This window comes from Myxocyprinus asiaticus, chromosome 47, assembly GCF_019703515.2.
Source record: "Myxocyprinus asiaticus isolate MX2 ecotype Aquarium Trade chromosome 47, UBuf_Myxa_2, whole genome shotgun sequence".
Taxonomy (NCBI): domain Eukaryota; kingdom Metazoa; phylum Chordata; class Actinopteri; order Cypriniformes; family Catostomidae; genus Myxocyprinus; species Myxocyprinus asiaticus.
The window spans coordinates 8891802-8911760 of record NC_059390.1 but is presented as its reverse complement, the minus strand read 5'-3'; the positions used below and the strand labels follow the sequence as shown (position 1 = coordinate 8911760).

Below are 19959 nucleotides of genomic sequence, written 5' to 3'. Positions count from 1 at the left end.
ATTCGAGCTAGCGAACTCCAGGGGTGGTAGCCAGCGTATTTTACCACTGAGCTACCTAGGGCCCCTACAGATTAATATGTTGAAGTACAACTTTAGTTATTCAAATGTAAAACAACCTACGGAGGTTGTAAAACATACCACCTGGTTGTTTTGTGCCAATATATAATGAAGCATTTGGCCCTATAATTAAACTGACTAGACTGGATGTGTGTATTAAGTCTTGAGTTATTAAAGGAATAGTTCACCCAAAAATTTTAATTCTCTCACCATTTACTCATACTTATGTCATCCCAGATGTGTATGACTTTCTTTCATCTGCTGAACTCAAATGAAGATTTTTAGAAGAATATCTCATCTCTGTAGGTGCATACAATGTAAGCAAATGGGTGCCAAAATTTTGAAGCTACAAAAATCACATAAGTCAGCATAAAGTAATCCATGAGACTCCAGAAGCAATATGATAGGTGTGGGTGAGAAACAGATCACTTTTACATTCTTCTTCTTCTGTTTTTGGTGATTCACATTCGGCCCCTACTGGGCAGGGAGAAGAATTTCTATCAAAAAAAAGAACATAAATACTGATCTGTTTCTCACCCACACCTATCATATCACTTCTGAAGATATGGATTAAAACACTGGAGTCGAATGAAGCCTTTGTGCTTTTTGGAGCGTCTAGATTTTAGCACCATTTCACTCGCATAGTATGGACCCTCAGAGCTCAAATGTTCTTTTAAAAATCATAATTTGTGTTCTGCAGAAGAAAGTCATACACATCTGGGATAGCATGAGAGTGAGTAAATAATTAGAGGAATTTCATTTTTGGGTGAACTATTCCTTTAAGTCTTTCTTGCCCAGGTTGTATATTTTTTATTAGACAGTTTTGAAGTTAATTTCACTCCTTTAAAATTTAAAAACACCAATACCCAGGGCTCGGAAGACCGCAAATTATTATGGTTTGTGTGCAGTAATACTTTGTATACAACACCACCTTGTGGCGACTGACAATAGTTTTGTTATGCAATTTTAAATTAGGAACTGTATGATTGACAGATGGATTTATTCTTACCAGAATAGGTGTGTCCTGTGCTTTTTAAGAGACAATACAGGGTAAGGTTTAATTTAATTCAAGGAAACTAATGGCTGCTACAAGACATTCCACACTTTGAAACTGCCTTATGAAAAAGAGGCACCTTTCAACATTTTATTTAGGAAAAACTAAATTTTTACAAACACAAGGGAGAAGGTCACAAAAATAACTCCAGAATAATGTATCAACCTTTTAATGAATAAAATGGTATTTGTGACATCCACTGTGTATAAAGATGGGTGTAACAGATCTTAAAAATTGGCTGTTAGCATTCAAAGCCAGTTATATCAAGTACCGCGTGTACTGTCAGTTTACTTCATGGTTTTGACACAATGAGATGGAGGAACTTTGCTATAAAACATTGTAGTGGTAAACACTCAAATCTGAGGTGAGACACAAATGAAAATCAAAGAATTAATCTTAGAAAAATGTACACCTGAGATAGCAACATGTATCGTCGCATCTGGCCAAACATAAAGGCACAAAGTGACATCTCATTTCCTCCTGCGGGGGCTCTTTTCTGAGTCCAACTTCCTGCCCTCTGTGTTGTCCTTCCTGTTGTACCGGTTGGACGTGGAGGGCTCAGAGGGCTCTTTGGATTTCTTAGTCTTGTGATCAGCTGTAGCTGATTTGGGCTTTCGGCCCCCTAAAGCACAGGAGAAGGCGGCTTTGACGAGGAAGATACTGGCTAAAGTAGCCAACAGAGTTGACAGCAGCAGGGGCCCCGAGAAGCCTTTCAGGTGACCCCGAATGTGGCTTAGGACTTGGGATACAGGCGTGTCTGAGCTGGGCTGAACTGGGAACTTTTCCTACAAACATAAATACACATAGAGACACATTTCAACAAGAGTATGGTTGAATAGAATATGTTTAGAATATTCACCATACATTCTAAATATGGTCATTAAGTTTGGTCATAAAGCGTTATTAGTTTAGTTATTAGATTAGTTTTGCAATTCCTCTATGTCTTGCGAGTATGAGAGTGTTAAGACGTTTAAATGTGTTTTAATAGTGCCTCTAAATTAAAAGTCATTAGTACAAATGCAGACAGACTGTAAATTCAGTCCATTTCCAAGAATCAGTTAAAAGTTGTTTGTTTCAATGAATGATTAATTTGTCATCACTAAAAAAAAGTCCCCACATGGCATTTTTCATTTATTAGGCTAATATGCTTTTTTTAAAATATTGCCGTTTATTCATATGTATGGTTATATTGCATATAAATAAAAATAATTACATATTTTGTGTTAATTTAGTAGAAATCATGCCTTGATTACAACCACAATTCCTCAAAAGTTGGGACAGTATGCCAAATGCAAATGAAAACAAAAAGGAGTGACTTGTAAATTCTTTTCACTCTGTGCTATATTGAAAGCATTACAACAATATAATTTGATGTGGGTTTTTTGTTTTTGTTTTTTGGTGAATTTAAATTATTATAATTTTTTTTTTTTTAATATACACTCCAATCACATGATTGCAACATACTCCAAAAAAGCTGGGACAGTTGAGTGTTTGCCACTGTGTATCACCACCATTTCTTCTAATAACACTTAAGCGTTTGGGCACCGTTGCCCATTCATCCATTATGTAGGTCATCAAATGTGCAACTGTACATTCCTTCGTTGCCATGTTTTGCGCTTCATAACGCACCACACATTCTCAACTGGAGGCAAGTTAGGACTGCAGGCAGGCAAATCTAGCACCCACACTATCTGCTTATGCAGCCATGCACTTGTAATCAGGGCAGTACCAGTACGTGGTTTGGCATTGCCCTGCTGGAAAATCCAGGGATATCTCTGGAAAAGATGGCGTCTTGATGGCAGCATATGCATGTTGTTCCAAAATTTGTACATATCTTTCTGCGTTAATGGTGCCCTCACAGATGTGAAAGTTACCCATGCCATGGGCACTGACACACCCCCATACCATGACAGACACTGGGTTATGGACCTGACACTGTAAACAGCTTGGATGGTCTTTTTTCTCTGTGGCCCGGAGAACACGACTGTTCTTTCCAAAAACAATTTTAAATGTAGAATCGTCAGACCACAAAACACGATTCCACTGTTCTACTTCACATCTCAGTAGAGACCGAGCCAAGATAAGTCAGGCGACGCTTCTGGGCAGTGTTGATGTATAGCTTCTGCTTTGCATAGTAAAGCTTTAACTTGCATCTGTGGACGCATCTTCAAAAAGCAGTGCTGTTGATTAGGTACACCTGCAGCCAAAAGTTTGGAATAATGTACAGATTTTGCTGTTTCGGAAGGAAATTAGTACTTTAATTCACCAGAGTGGCATTCAGCTGATCACAAAGTATAGTCAGGACATTACTGATGTAAAAAAAACAGCACCATCACTATTTGAAAAAAGTCATTTTTGATCAAATCTAGACAGGCCCTATTTCCAGCAGCCATCACTCCAACACCTTATCCTTGAGTAATCAAGCTAAATTGTTAATTTGGTACTAGAAAATCACTTGCCATTAAAACAAACACAGCTGAAAGCTATTTGGTTTGTTAAATGAAGCTTAACATTGTCTTTGTGTTTGTTTTTGAGTTACCACAGTATGCAATAGACTGGCATGTCTTAAGGTCAATATTAGGTCAAAAATGGCAAAAAAGAAACAGCTTTCTCTAGAAACACGTCAGTCAATCATTGTTTTGAGGAATGAAGGATATACAATGCTTGAAATTGCCAAAAAGCTGAAGATTTCATACAAAGGTGTACACTACAGTCTTCAAAGACAAAGGACATCTGGCTCTAACAAGGACAGAAAGAGATGTGGAAGGCCAGATGTACAACTAAACAAGAGGGTAAGTACATCAGAGTCTCTAATTTGAGAAATAGATGCCTCACATGTCCTCAGCTGACAGCTTCATTGAATTCTACCCGCTCAACACCAGTTTCATGTACAACAGTAAAGAGAAGACTCAGGGGTGCAGGCCTTATGGGAAGAATTGCAAAGAAAAAGCCACTTTTGAAACAGAAAAACAAAAAGAAAATGTTAGAGTGGGCAAAGAAACAGAGACATTGGACAACAGATAATTGGAAAAGAGTGTTATGGATCTTAACCCCATTGAGCTTTTGTGGGATCAACTAGACTGTAAGGTGCGTGAGAATTGCCTGACAAGACAGCCACATCTATGGCAAGTACTACAGGAAGCGTGGGGTGAAATGTCACCTGAGCATCTGGACAAACTGACAGCTAGAATGCCAAGGATCTGCAAAGTTGTCATTGCTGCACGTGGAAGATTTTTTGATGAGAACACTTTGAAGAAGTTTAAGTTCTGAACACTTTTTTCAAATTGTAATAGTAATTTTTCACGTTATTAATGTCCTGACTATGAATTGTGATCAGTTGAATGCCACTTTAATTAATAGAAGTACCGACTTCTTTCCATAGGAGCAAAATCTGTACATTATTCCAAACTTTTGGCCACCAGTGTAAATCATGAAATAGCTTGACTTTGACTTGTATTCAAACAAAAACAATACAAAGTACATTTACAAATCACTCCTTTTTGTTTTTATTGGCATTTTGCATACAGTCCCAATTTTTCTGTAATTTGGGTTGTATTTTTAACCAGATTTTTAGTGCATTTTACTTCTTGCTTTATACATCTGAATCTTTTGGCTAAATTGGCTGTTTGGTCAAAACAATGTTTTCATAGAAAATGGAAGCTGTAAATAGAGATACACCAAATATCAACAAATATATATATATCACGTAGCGCTAATTTCAATTCTCATTTACAACAAATATGCAAAACAATATTTGTTTATTGGCCACATCCACATTAGTCTGTTTTCAGTTTTCTAATGTCTTTGTTTTACAAAGTATGCGTTAATGGAGAGCATTTTCAAAAGTTTCTTGTTTTTAGTGGAGGAAAATTGTCCTAGTGTGGATGAAGTATCAAATAACACATTATGGAAATAATTTAACCGTACGTTCCAAAGTTCTTATTTACCGTCAGTCCAGACTCCTCCAACATTTTGACTAGAGTTGTGTCACCAAGGTTAACAATAGGAAAAAACTCCCCTGTGTACTGCCTCTTCCACCAGTCATGCCGGCGGGACCTTCCAAAATGGCAATAACAAACAGCACAGTAAAACTAAGAGCAGATTCAGACTGTAATGTTGTTTCTGTTCTGTTCTAGATTTCACTAACTGAAGTATGGATGACATACAAATAAGACATTGCCATTTTCATGTGGGCTGTCATATGAGTGCTCAGAGGGAACTTCTACACAAAAGGTCACTTTTTTAAATCTTTAAAGGTTAATGTTTCATTTAGCCCTCCAACAATTAATTTACACACTGTATGATCTGCATTTTTTGCCAGAACAATAGTATGACTAATGGATCAATACAATTACCTTTCAATTTACAAAACAATACAAAATATAAATACTAATCTAAAACCACAATACAATTAAGTGGAATATGTGGGAATGGGTGTTGAATAGAGGCAAAAAAGCTCACTTGTCTTTCACAGGGTATGTGAAGTGGTAGTTGTAAAGCTTGGCTTTTATGAGGGCTGGTGGTTTCTTACTAAAGGGGTACTGCGTTTCATCTACCTGAAGCAGACTAACCACTAGAAAGCGAGAGAGTGAGAGAGAAAAACAGAGGGAAACATAAAGGAATAGTTCACCCAAAATTGATCATTCTCTCATCATTTACTCTTATGCCTTTTCAAAGTTGTGTGACTTTCTTTTTATTCTTCTGTGGAACACAAAGATATTTTCAAGGATATTTGTTGTGTTTACATCCATACAGTGCAAGTCAATGGGGTCCAAAACTTTCAAGCTCCATAAAGGACAAAAAGGCAGAATAAAGGTAATCCATCTGACTCGAGTGGTTTAAACCATGACTTCTGAAGCAATACGACTGGTTTTGGGTGAGATACAGACCAAAAATGTAACTCCTTTTTCACTATAAATCCTACCATCAGCAGTGTCCAAGACGCGATCATGATCTGAAGCTCAATTAAACTTCCTCGTGCTTGACACATTTGCAGAGCATGTGAAATCTAGCTACAAGAAAACATGGACTAAACCACATGAGTCGTATGGATTACCTTTATGCTGCCTTTATGTCCTTTCTGGAGCAAGAAAGTGTTGGACCCCATTGACTTGCATTGCATGGATATATTCACATTATATCTCCAACAAAATATCTTCATTTGTGTTCCACAAAAGAAAGTCATAGAGCTTGAGGTGGCATAAAGGTGAGTAAATGATGACAGAGAATTATTCCTTTAAGTTCTTAATAAATAATTGTAATTATCTAGCAAACAATAATTAAAAAATAATTAAAAGTTGAAAAAATAAATAAAAATGATATATTAATACAACCAAATCAACTTTTGAAACTTTTGCAGCTTTAAAATATAGGGAACCTACTTAATATTACAATGAATTATTAAAATAAATAATTATAAACTAAATATATTCTCTAATAGGTCTACAAAGTTCACTAGAAAAGTAACTGCCGCAATAGTCGCTCACCCTCTGGTTTCCCCTCTAGGAGGCGCTGAACAAGACCTGTAAACCAGGGACTTTGATCATGCCCATCCTGAGCGGCCTGCCACATCAACCACTCTAGCCGCGGCTGGTGGGGTCCAGATATGGCTGGGGCTACATTCACATTTCCTGTCTTATACATGAGGTTTATTTCCTACGAAAGGAGAACACAAAATAATGCATTGAGAATAACATTAAACCTTTCCTTTGAATGAATTCAATGCAAACAATGTTTTACAAATACTCAGAACGTAAAAAAGTGACTTGGATAGTTGTAACAAGGCAGCTTTTTCTATTTCCCATTCACCTTCCATGTCAGGCCATCATAGCTGCCCTCTAAAATGATCTCAGGCCTGCCCTCAGTAGATGTCATTCTATGCTGGATGCCATAGGCCCCAACCAACTGGAGCCTCTCCACAGTGCTGTAAACATCTCTCACTTCAGGCAGCAGTGTTATTCCGGTTATGGCTGCATATGGAACCTAGCAAGAGGAAACACAAACACTAATTTGCTTGACTATCCAAAATTGAATACATAGTATAAAAGTGGCGAGTAATTTAGCATGTGCATTCCTTAAAGATCACATGAAGATATTTTACATGGACAGCAGAGGGTATCACAAAATTGGACAAATTCTGATCATATAACTTTTTCCAATTATTATGGAATGATATATTTCAGATAAACCCACCTCTGAACAGCACATAAAAATGAAAAATAAAACAAAATGTGATTGATCACAGCTCTGGCTTTCTTAGAGGGCAGGTCTTGGACAGAATAATCAGTGATGTAGACCAGATCTTTTGCTGTTTAAACAAAGGTCTAACTACTCACCATACTGAGGGTGAATACACCTATAGAGGCTGTCATGATGACTGCCCACTGGATAAGGGACCAAAACTTGCCAAGAATGCCTTGTGTGCACACACACCTGATAGAGGAAACACATCTGAGATTAGAGGTAAATGAAAGGTGTGACATCATTATCTTCTTGTAGACAAAAGAAATAATTTTCTCACAAAAATTTCATGTTATCCTTTAATAACTAGTTTTAGTTTGCAATCTTACTTAAGCATGGCTGCCACTGCTTCCCAAGTGAAAGAAAGCACCCCAACCCAGATAGTGGGCAAATGAACAAACTGCAGGAACTCATCAAAGTCCTTTCGAGTGAAATCTGAAAACAAGTTCATGAAATACCAAAACATTAAAAAAACTGAGGTCTTTGGTGGGCATGTTTTGCCTTGTAAAGCTTTTTGACTGAGAGCAATATGAGGTTGAAATAATTCCTATTCATGACAAAAAATATATACTGTAATAACATTCGTTTATTTCATGATTGTTTTATTTTATTAAATAATTCAGATCTAAACAAATGGAAATATCTCAATCAATAGATGTTTTAGATACATGCTGACACACACTGACCTGGTGCACTTATAGAGTATCACAGATATGAAGCCTCACTCACCTGTTGTGGATGACAAAGTTTTATGTTCCCAGTTAATCTGCAGGTTAAAAAGTTTAACTTCACTATACAAGATCAAGGCGTACACAGCCAACTCCACCAGCAATGCCAAGAGAGAGACCAAAGACCAAAGTGTCAAGCCTGTAAACCACAAAAACACAAGAGAAAATAAGGGCTCATAAATGTTGGGAACTCCACATAATGTACCAATAAGAACCAAGAACTAACATGGTACTAGCAGACAAAAAGATTTAATAAGAGTACTTCATATTACTCATTAAACTCATCTGATTTATTGTCTACTGAGATGCATTTTAAATTTCTCTTAGGTCTGATCATTAGTGGAAATGATTGCAAATGACTGCAAAAACACAGAAGTCATATTAAGAGTTTATGAGGTCATACTCTTGGCTTTCTTCTTTTTCTTTGGACCAACACTAGAGTTGAAGTGATCATCGTCCAATAATGAGAAGCTCAGGGCGATGGTCAGCAGATTCAGAAGACTGCAGTTGCCCGTTAGGATGTGACAGAGCTGGAGAAATATCTAAAGAAATGGTCAAAAGAGGCAGATGGGTGAAAAGAGTAAGTCATGCAGAAGAACACAGACACTCAACATTAAAGCAATATTCTGGGTTCAAAAATCTAAAATTGTCTAAATATTGGCGGATGAACCTCCAGGTAATTCCCATGGGTGGATTTTTCTCCATGTACTGTAAACATCCCCTATGTAGTGCATGTGTGAAAATCATGCTTAAGTTACAGGATTTTTGCTTGTTTTACAAACTGAGGGACAAATCTCTATTTTCTGCGGTTAACGTAAAAAAGGTAAAAGATGCTGCCGGTGCCGAAAGAGCTCAACAATGCATTCTTTTAACAAAACACTCAGCAATTTCAATTCACCAATCACGCCATCATACAAATAAGAAAGGTTAAATGAAGTCCATATAAACATGGGAAAAATTACCTTAAAGTTTAGTTACTCATGTATTCTGCACAAGACATGCAGGTCTCTCTCTGTATAAGCATTAGGGGTAGACCAATATATCGGTTTTACCAATTAATCTGTGCCGATAGTTACTTTTTGGAACTATTGGTTATCTGCACAAATCAATGCCTATAATATATATATATATATATACACACACATACACACACACACACACACACACACAGTTGTGCTCAAAAGTTTGCATACCCTGGCAGAAATTGTGAAAGTTTGGCAATGATTTTGAAATATGACAGATCATGCATGTCTTTTATTTAAGGATAGTGATCATATGAAGCCATTTATTATCATATAGTTGTTTGGCTCTTTTTTAAATCATAATGGTAACAGAAATCACCCAAATGGCCCTGATCAAAAGTTTACATACCCTTGAATGTTTGGCCTTGTTACAGACACACAAAGTGACACACACAGGTTTAAATGGCAATTAAAGGTTAATTTCCCACACCTGTGGCTTTTTAAATTGCAATTAGTGTCTGTGTATAAATAGTCAATGAGTTTGTTAGCTCTCACATGGCAGGCTAGATACTGACCCATGGGGAGCAGAAAAGAACTGTCAAAAGACCTGCGTGACAAGGTAATGGAACTTTATAAAGATGGAAAAGGATATAAAATGATATCCAAATCCTTGAAAATGCCAGTCAGTACTGTTCAATTACTTATTAAGAAGTGGAAAATTCAGGGATCTCTTGATACCAAGCCAAGGTCAGGTAGACGAAGAAAGATTTCAGCCACAACTGCCAGAAGAATTGTTCGAGATACAAAGAAAAACCCACAGGTAACCTCAGGAGAAATACAGGCTGCTCTGGAAAAAGATGGTGTGGTTGTTTCAAGGAGCACAATAAGATGATACTTGAACAAAAATGAGCTGCATAGTCGAGTTGCCAGAAAGAAGCCTTTACTGTGCCAATGCCACAAAAAAGCCCGGTATGGTCACAACCATAAGCACTATGTTTGGAGAGGGGTCAACAAGGCCTATAGTGAAAAGAATACCATCCCCACTGTGAAGCATGGTGGTGGCTCACTGATGTTTTGGGGGTGTGTGAGCTCTAAAGGCACAGGGAATTTTGTGAAAATTGATGGCAAGATGAATGCAGCATGTTATCAGGAAATACTGGCAGACAATTTGCATTCTTCTGCACGAAAGCTGCACATGAGACGCTCTTGGACTTTCCAGCACTACAATGACCATAAGCACAAGGCCAAGTTGACCCTCCAGTGGTTACAGCAGAAAAAGGTGAAGGTTCTGGAGAGGCCATCACAGTCTCCTGACCTTAATATCATCGAGCCACTCTGGGGAGATCTCAAACGTGCGGTTCATGCAAGACGACCAAAGACTTTGCATGACCTGGAGGCATTTTGCCAAGACGAATGGGCAGCTATATCACCTGCAAGAATTTGGGGCCTCATAGACAACTATTACAAAAGACTGCACGCTGTCATTGATGCTAAAGGGGGCAATACACAGTATTAAGAACTAAGGGTATGCAGACTTTTGAACAGGGGTCATTTAATTTTTTTCTTTGTTGCCATGTTTTGTTTTATGATTGTGCCATTCTGTTATAACCTACAGTTGAATAAGAATCCCATAAGAAATAACAGAAATGTGTTTTGCTTGCTCACTCATGTTTTCTTTAAAAATGGTACATATATTACCAATTCTCCAAGGGTATGCAAATTTTTGAGCACAACTGTGTATATATATCTAGCTATAAAAAAAAATTAAGAGACCACTGCAAAATTATCAGTTTCTCTGGATTTGAGTAAAATGAACATTTTTGTTTTATTCTATAAAGTACTGACAACATTTCCTCCAAATTCCAAATATAAATTGTAATTTAGAGCATTTATTTACAGAAAATGAAAACTGGTCAAAATAACAAAAAAGACAAGTGTTTTCAGACCTCGAATAATGCAATGAAAACAGGTTCATATTCATTACACAATACTACTGTTTTATCTTAGGAAGATTTCAGAAATCAATATTTGGTGGAATAACCCTGATTTTCAATCACAGCTTTCATGCATCTTGGCATGCTCTCTACCCGTCTTGCACATTGCTGTTGGGTGACTTTATGCCACTCCTGGTGCAAAAATTCAAGCAGCTCGGCTTTGTTTGATGACTTGTGGCCATCCATCTTCTTCTCGATCACATTCCAGAGGTTTTCAGTCGGGTTCAGGTCTGGAGATTGGGCTGGCCATGACAGGGTCTTGATCTTGTGGTCCTCCATCCACACCTTGATTGACCTGGCTGTGTGGCATGGAGCATTGTCCTGCTGGAAAAAACAATCCTCAGAGTTGGGGAACACTGTCAGAGCAGAAGGAAGCACATTTTCTTCCAGGATAACCTTGTACGTGGCTTGATTCATGTGTCCTTCACAAAGATCAAAGACCCAGATCATCACCAATCCTCCACCAAATTTCACAGTGGGTGCAAGACACTGTGGCTTCAAGGCCTCTCCAGGTCTCCGTCTAACCATTAGATGACCAGATGGAGGATTTTTGTGCCAGGAGTGGCATAAAGTCACCCAACATCAATGTGAAAGACTGGTAAAGAGCATGCCAAGATGCAAGAAAGCTGTGATTGAAAATCAGGGTTATTCCTCCAAATACTGATTTCTGAACTCTTCCTAAGTTAAAACATTAGAATTGTGTTGTTTAAAAATGAATATGAACTTGTTTTATTTGCATTATTCGAGGTCTGAAAACACTGCATCTTTTTGTTATTTTGACCAGTTGTCATTTTCTGCAAATAAATGCTCTAAATGACAATATATTTATTTGGAATTTGGGAGAAATGTTTCAGTACTTTATAGAACAAAACAAAAATGTTCAATTTACTCACACACATACCTATAAATAGTAAATCCAGAGAAACTGATAATTTTGCAGTGGTCTCTTAATTTTTTCCAGAGCTGTATATATTTCAAAATTCCTCTGTGGCCGGCGCTGGAGGATTCTAGTTAGAATGGCTTGGTTCCATAGTAAAACAGCGGCCACTAGAGGTGAAATTAAAACAATCATGCATCTAAATCTCTCATTGACAATATTCATCCATATTTTTATCCTCACATTAATGCATATTTTGTTATATTGATAATTAACTGTTCTAAATTCAAGCGAATGTATGCAAAGAAAAATGCGCCTATATGGAAACATCCCCAGCCAACACTTACATTGTCTCGAACTTCACATCTTTTGAATAAATATCTTGTAAATTGAACCTCATCTGGTGAATGAAGACTATAAAAAGCTTAATTTAGCAAACACTTAACTATAGCACTGTAATGGAGCCAAGTTTCCCTCATTTCAAAATAAATCTCCCTGTGTTTTTCTGACTTGTTTAAAGTTATAAGTCCTGCATTATGCACAAAATCTGATGTTTTTTTTTTTCTGGTTATTATTGGGATTTTGGTTAAACAATAAACTGCATCTGTGATTTTATTCATTTTGGACTCTTGTAACCTCTTGTGTCTATGCCCATCATAGTCAGGAAAGACTAAGTATCTTTTTTCAAAACTATCGACCGATTAATCTATTGTCGGCCTTTTCCACCACCTTAATTATCAGTATCGGCAAAATCCTCTATCGGTCGACCTCAAATAAGTATGGACACATATTTAGAGTAATATACATAACAAACCTGAACATAAAAGCCAAAAAGTCTCAAACGGCGAATGGGAGCAAAGAACGTCAGAAGAGGAACTACAATCTCACACTGTAACAGAGCCACTGCTCCAAACTTCAACAGCCAATCAGGGAGCTGACGGGCATACCAGGCCAAAGGTGTGGGACTTATCTGGTTCTCAAAATGATGACTCAAAGCTGCAAGAGAGATTGCTTGATGAGTTTTCAAAACACTAATGTAGAGTCGTTTTTCCCACACAGATGTGTGGCTGACTTTATGGTTCATGACTATTTTCACCATTACTTCATGAAAACTCAAAGAATCCATAAATATCATTAGGGCTGTCAATGTAATGCATTACACTTGTTCAATTAATAGAAAAAGAAATATGGTACAAATTAAATAAATGCAATATGTTGACTTTTAAAGCCACTTTTTGTTTGTTCAATGCATTTACATTTTACATGTATGCATTTGGCAGATGCTTTTATCCAAAGTGACTTACAATGCATTCAAAGTATACATTTTTTAATGCTTAACTCATCAGTCACAATAATGTAATATCTTTGAATTTTCTCATTTGGGGGCTTTTGTCAGCAAATATTGATATGTGATTAATCATATATATATTATTTATTTATTTATTTATTTAATACCAAAACATTACAAAAGTCAAATGAATGCATGACCAACACAAATGAACTTTTCTAGTTTTTAGTATATCTGAAGCACAACAGAATGCATAAATGTAAAAAAAAAATAAAAATGTAAGTACCTGAGAGCTTCCACCAGGCAGGGTCGCCACTGGCCAGCTTAATCACACCTGTGCAGAAGGTAAGCCGGAACAACAGCCAGCGGGTCAACCAAAAGGTCACAGGGTCATGGTACCCGTTAAAGGAACGACCCCGCAGTAAACCAAGAGGAGCTACAAGCACAGCCAGAAACCCCACCTCCAACAGCAGCATATCCCTACGAGACGATAATAAATCAATAGACAATGGATACATTTTTATTGCTCATCTGTGAAGGTGAACCATGTAATTTATGGTTTTAACTCGCTAGACACTGAAGCAAACAAAGTGGGTTAAATCTACATTGTGCTTAAAATTATTTAAGTAGTCTGTAAATACCTGTTAGTTATCCTAAAGCTGTCAATGAAGGATAAAAATGTATAAAAGTCCACTAAAAATTGGTTTTAGTTGAGTCACCAGATGAAACTTAATGGGCAGGTGTAAAAAATGCAGTAAGGTATGTGGTCAGCCTACTCTCTGTCATAAACATTCTACACATTGCCATACTTTGACTGACTGCTGCAGAGAATAGACCTTGTTCACGTTAGCACCATCTTTCATTTTTAATAGGAACAACAACGAGGCTGTGAGGGATAGACTTATAGTCTCTTCAATGGGCTGTACTGCAGTTTAAAGTGTTTTTGGATCGTTCCACAGACAAAACATTGATAAAATATCTGTCTGAGAACATTCAGTATACAAAGAACTCCAGACAACATGAGTTGATGGGAAATCTAGGATGTGATCTAGGAGCTTTATACAGCTTTATACCTTTCATGTTGTCATTCCCATTAAAAATCAAAGATGGCGCTAGAACACAGGTGTCAAACTCAGTTCCTGGAGGGCCACAGTCCAGCAGAGTTTAGCTCTGCATGAATAAGGTCTATATGACTTGCAAATGCTCTAATGATTGGGATAAACAAGCCGGAGAGGCACAGTAAACAACAAATGCTCACGCCTGCATCGGTTATAGTGTGAGTGAGACATGCAAGTTGTGATGTATGCAAAAATGTCCAACTTACCATTCAGAGCGAAGGAAGTCCCCCCCAACCTGTAAAACAAAACAATTGATTATGCAATCTGAATTATGGAGCATTGGCCGTAATGTCAAAAGCCTTTAAAGATAAAATAAAAAAATTAAAATTCTCTTATTTACTCACACAAATGCCATCCCAGATGTGTATGACTTTCTTTCTTTTGCAGAACACATATGAAGGTTTTTTTTTAAAGAATATCTCAGCTCTGCAGGTTCATACAATGCAAGTGAATGGTGGCCAGAACTTCAGAAATATAACATAAGTCAGCATAAAAGTAACCCATAAGACTCCAGTGGATAAATCCATATCTTCTGAAGTGATATGATATGTGTGAGTGAGAAACAGATCAATATTTAAGTCCTTTTTAAACATAAATCTCGACTTTCACATTTTTCTTTTGTTTTTTGGCAATTCTTTGTACATATCACCACCTACTGGGCAGTGAGGAGAATTCATAGTAAAAAAGGTCTTAAATATTGATCTGTTTCTCACCCACACCTATCATATCGTTTCAGAAGATGGATTTAACCACTAGAGTCTTATGGATTAATTTTATGCTGCCTTATGTGATTTTTCTGAAGTTCTGGCCACCATTCACTTGCATTGTGAGGACCAGCATAGTTGAGATATTCTTCTAAAATCTCCATTTGTGTTCTTTAGAAGAAAAAGACAAGGGTGAGTAAATGATGAAATAATTTTCTTTTTTTGGGAGAACTATCCCTTCAGCACTGCAGCTAATGGTTTTATGCACTTAAACAGGCTTTCAAACATCATAGTGATGTGCAAAACTACACATTTTCAAAATCGAGAGTTGGTTGCCTGAAGGTCTAGTCAACTAATTGGTCTAAAGGAAGCTATGTATAATCAGGGCAAGTGGAAAATTCAATCATACACACAGAAGCAGATGAGGAGAAGTTCAAAAGGATAGTATACTTACATTATAGAGTGAGAGGTAGAGGGCCCACAGGCAGAAGAAGGTCAGACTGTCTCTCAGTGGCCCCAGTAGCACAGCACACATGCCTAGCACCACCCCGAGCAGGCAGATGAGCTCCAGGGCCTGCTGGGGCTCCAGTCCCAGAGATGGCCCCAACCACAGCAGGGATGGGGAGGCCTGAAGCTGTTCCAGCAGGGGCCGCTGCACCCGGGGCATCAGTAGGCGGACAGGGACAATACCCTCATCTCCATACAAACCTGTCCAGAGAGGGACACAAGCAGAGAATTAATTCAACATTAAATATAATAATAATATTAACCCCATTTACTTTCTAAGTACATGTTTGTCTTCCAACAATCATTCAACAATATGTAATAACTTGCTGCGCCTCTGAAATAACTTTCATCAAGACCACTAATTTTTCAACCACCAATCACATTCAGATCTGGTTCCATTCTGGTACAGAACGCCCAATTTCCCCAATCCAGTCCCACCCTGATTTTCACTTTTACTTGGAAATCTGCCACATTACGGAAGTAAAATGCCATTTCATGTCGACTTTAATACTGCAGGGATGATTGAGATATTAAAAAGTGAGCATATGAAAAAACTAATCATATTTCATCAGAGCTCATGCAAATGTACAGCATACTGTAGGAAGAGCTTGCCATGTGTTCGGTGGTGACAGACTGCCCACAGGGCTGCACAGAATAATATGTTGTGTTTGCTATGTGATGGAAAGCCATAGAGAATTAAGCTGCATGTTAACATTAATTCAACAGAACAATATTGTCTTTCACTGCCATGACGATGATCAAAACACAAACTCGTCCTGCGACTTTTAATGTCTTGAAACCGTTGCAGAGCAGACACCAGATGTCCTAACTGTGGGTGTACTTAAAAACTGCTTTAGGCTACTTGCTAATAGGAAGTGTGTAACTGACATATAGTGCTGTGAGATCAGGAAAGACTACTTTACTAAGTTACTGAACTTACTTTTAAGGTAAACGAACTCATGAACTTATACATGAAGGTTAGCCTCACTCACCATTCACTTTCACTATATGCAAAAAAAGATGCAATCAATGAGGGCATACATTCTGCCAAACAAAATCTTTTGGGTTTCACAGAAGAAAGAAAGTCACACAGGTTTGGAATGACAAGATGGTCAGTGTGTCATTTTTGGGTGAACTATCACTTTGAGGTGGTAGGCTGTTGACAGTGGTTGTAAAGTTGCATTTCCACATTTCTGACAAGCATGCCACAGCAAGAGTGTGTTTACAGTAGCAAACTGGGTTTAGTTAGAGAACAGTCAGTGCATTGTGCCAAGGCCAAAGTATGAATCGTAGTTGCTCTATAATTCTCTTTGAATTACTCCCTTTTGTTAAATGACCCAGTTCTGCCACACACAACTCCCTCAGTAACACTGCCTTAAGGGATCTTCTGCGTAATCATCAAAAACCCTGAAAAATTACCGGTAGCTCTTATTAGAAAACATTTCCAAAGGAACAAATCTCAGTGAATGTGCACTCTTTGGAAAGTTTTAAATATGCATAAAATAAACTATTCTATTCTGAATATTAGTTTGAAATAGCCCAACTTTATCAAACAGGAAGAGAGCTATTATCCAGTGCATAACATTTTCCTTATCTGTGGGCTAGACATGCTGCTGGTGGTCAGATCTGGTTGTTAATAAGCTTAGGGGTGGGAATCACAAGGTACCCGGCGTTATGATATAATATTGAAATATAGGTCACAATACAATATTATTATGATTCTTTACTTTTACGATTCAAAACTCTGATATATTGCGATATTTCACATTTGCAATGTTTCTCATTCGTCTTCATCTGACTTAAGAGAACTGTTTCCAAATCATCAAATGCATTGTTAAATTAATATAAACGTGCCAGTTTATAAAACAAGGCCAGTTTATTTCTTAACATCTATGTACAATGCAAAGCCATAAGCATATCAGACCATAATGGCTCCCCATTTCTGTGGTTAGGTCAATGTAGCTAGTCTTTCTAAAAATAAATGATAGTAATTATGAATACAATAATAGCCTAAACACTGTAAAAAATGTATTACAACACAGTTTCAATACACAAAAGTACAGTATATTTGATATCACCTAAAAGGTTAGCCTATTTTATATGACACTAACATTTTTGCCAAAATACCTGTTAATGTTACTACTGTAAAATCGTGATAAATTTTAGTAAGGGAGGGTGATTGTGTAAAGCATGATAACTGCACCTTCTAAGGGACTGTTGTTGAATTCCTATATCGATTTGGCAAAGATATTTTTTTCCCCATCACTACAATATTAATGTGGAAAAATTTAAATAATTGATATTTGGCGTGCAAATATCTATACAATATAACGAGGAAAAATATTACGCCACTTTAACATATCGATATTTTTCACCACCTCTAATAAGCTTATTATGAAAAAATAAATCCCACACCCTAACCTTGGTCCATACAGATTGAGCCAAAAAAGACTATTATAGCAGTGATTTTACATGTATGTGGCACAAAATATATATAGAGCCCCATAGAAATCAGGTCAAGCATTTATAAATCTGCTTAGCCAAAACCTTAACCAGTGGTTAACTAGGAATCCATCCACACATGTGCAATTCTCATCTAATCTTTACAGTAACCATACAAACTGTATTGAAATTTAAATGGATATAACATCAAAAAAAGAGCAAAGAGAAAATATGCTTTATATTAACATGTTTAGGGGTTGCATTTGATAATAATGTGCATAACATTTTTCAGTGTATGAGTCACAGTGGTGAGATACAGTATGGGAGATTAAACTAAGGAAGCTGCACCCTTGTAGGCAAATTTGCTTTTGAATGGGTTCATTGTGCTGGCACTTGGAATTGTTTTGAAACAGATTGCACATTAAAAACTCAAAAGTATAAACAAAAAATATTCCTGCACAGTTAGCAGAGACAGTTTTCTACATGAATGCTCTTACTACATATCCATTGGGCACTAGAAAGGATGTAAGGACAAAAGCTCATAGGCCCCTAGTGATGATGGGTCACTCTGCTGTGCATTCTCAGCAGGGCTCCCAAACATTCAGCACCAGTTTTGGGGAAGTTACTCTAAAAAAAAAAAAGTAATTAATTACTAACTACTAATTACATCTTCTACAGTGTAATTAGATTACTGTACTAATTATTCTGTCTGAAAAGTAACTGCATTACTTATTACTTTCTAAAACCCTTATCAACCTCGACCAGATGAAAAATACAAGCACAGACATGAAACTGTTCTTTTGATTCTTTCAAATAAATCAAAATCAAATACATTTTTCATGAACTGGACAAAGAATTTAAGGGGGCTGCAATAAATTAGAAAACATATTTTATCATTAGATGTTACATTTCAATTTTAAATTAATTATTGTTGTATGTAGAATTGTTCTATAGTCTATACAGTATTTAACACAATTACATCAGAAGTAACTAAAGTACTGAAAAATTAAAAGTAATCCCTTACTTTATTTTAAAAGAAAAAGTTAATTACAGTAATTAATTACTTAGTAATGCATTACACCCAAAACTGTTCAGCACATGTGGTGAAGACCGAATCGAATCTGTGTTTTTGAACGAATCATTCGCGTTTACTTACATACATTGACTATTTTAGCAGATTTGGGATTGCTTGATGAACTGAACAGAAAGGGCATCTCTCAATAGATTTGCACAGACGTAAATTATAATAAAGGATAATGTGACTTGTTTTGATTTCGGACGACTCGGTGCTTTATTAACATTGCTTCTTTAGACTAATAAATGATTCGATGACTCACTATCGACATTTAACACGCTCAGTTGTCGCAAACTACTAGCGTAAGAAATGGTCACTGAACGAATCTTTTAGGTAAACGGATTCCAAAGACTCGACTCACTGGGATGAATCAAAATAGCCATCACTAGCAGGAACTCAGCGAGCAACTGCGGTCAGTGAGATGCACGAGGTCCTTTACAGATGTTACATTTAAACGTTCGAATTTGAATCTAAATTCGAAACTCATCAACCGTAGCCTATTTTGGCGGGAGAACGAGCGAATTAACCTTATGAATAAATGAGCCGAAGGAATTCAGTTGTTTTCGCTAACACGCGACATTCCACAACACGAGAAAAGTTCAAGTTCAAGCGTAACCTTTATAGTGCCGCGCCCAAAATCCACCATTGAAAAGCGCAATATACCCCTTCCAAAAGAGAAACTTCCCTACCTGGTATCTGAACGTAGATAGATGCAAAAGCACACACGTAAATGACGGCAATACTCCACAAAAACATTTGTCTGGGGATTTTCACTTCCCCCATCTTGTCTGCTTGCTGGAAGGATGAGGTGTCACTTTGTTTCGGGGGACTCGAGCGCAGATGCTCATTGGGAAAATGAAATGGAATAGAGGGTGGAGTTTTAATTTGTAGCACATGCGTGCACGCGCAGCGA

General features: G+C 37.2%; 1 protein-coding gene across 1 annotated transcript; it reads right to left on the bottom strand.

Moving 5' to 3' along the window:
* Nucleotides 1–1264: 1264 nt before the first annotated feature.
* Nucleotides 1265–19906, bottom strand: LOC127436875 (lipase maturation factor 2-like). Its single transcript, XM_051691341.1, has 14 exons — nt 19736–19906; nt 15477–15730; nt 14525–14553; nt 13487–13680; nt 12727–12908; nt 8483–8621; nt 8081–8218; nt 7681–7786; nt 7447–7543; nt 6920–7093; nt 6598–6766; nt 5573–5684; nt 5059–5167; nt 1265–1896 (listed from the first exon to the last, which is right to left on the bottom strand). Exons 1-14 carry the CDS (start codon nt 19827–19829, stop codon nt 1582–1584), a joined length of 2112 nt encoding a protein of 703 aa, XP_051547301.1. The 5' UTR covers nt 19830–19906; the 3' UTR covers nt 1265–1581.
* Between the last annotated feature and the right edge of the window lie 53 nt (nt 19907–19959).

Coding starts and splice junctions, on each gene's coding strand:
- LOC127436875 (XM_051691341.1), bottom strand. CDS start 19,829: ATGGGGGAAGTGAAAATCCCCAGACAAATGTTTTTGTGGAGTATTGCC. Junction 8,219..8,482: donor GAAAAAGAAGAAAGCCAAGA/GTATGACCTCAT, acceptor TGTGGTTTACAG/GCTTGACACTTTGGTCTTTG. Junction 5,685..6,597: donor CCTAGAGGGGAAACCAGAGG/GTGAGCGACTAT, acceptor CTCGCTTTCTAG/TGGTTAGTCTGCTTCAGGTA.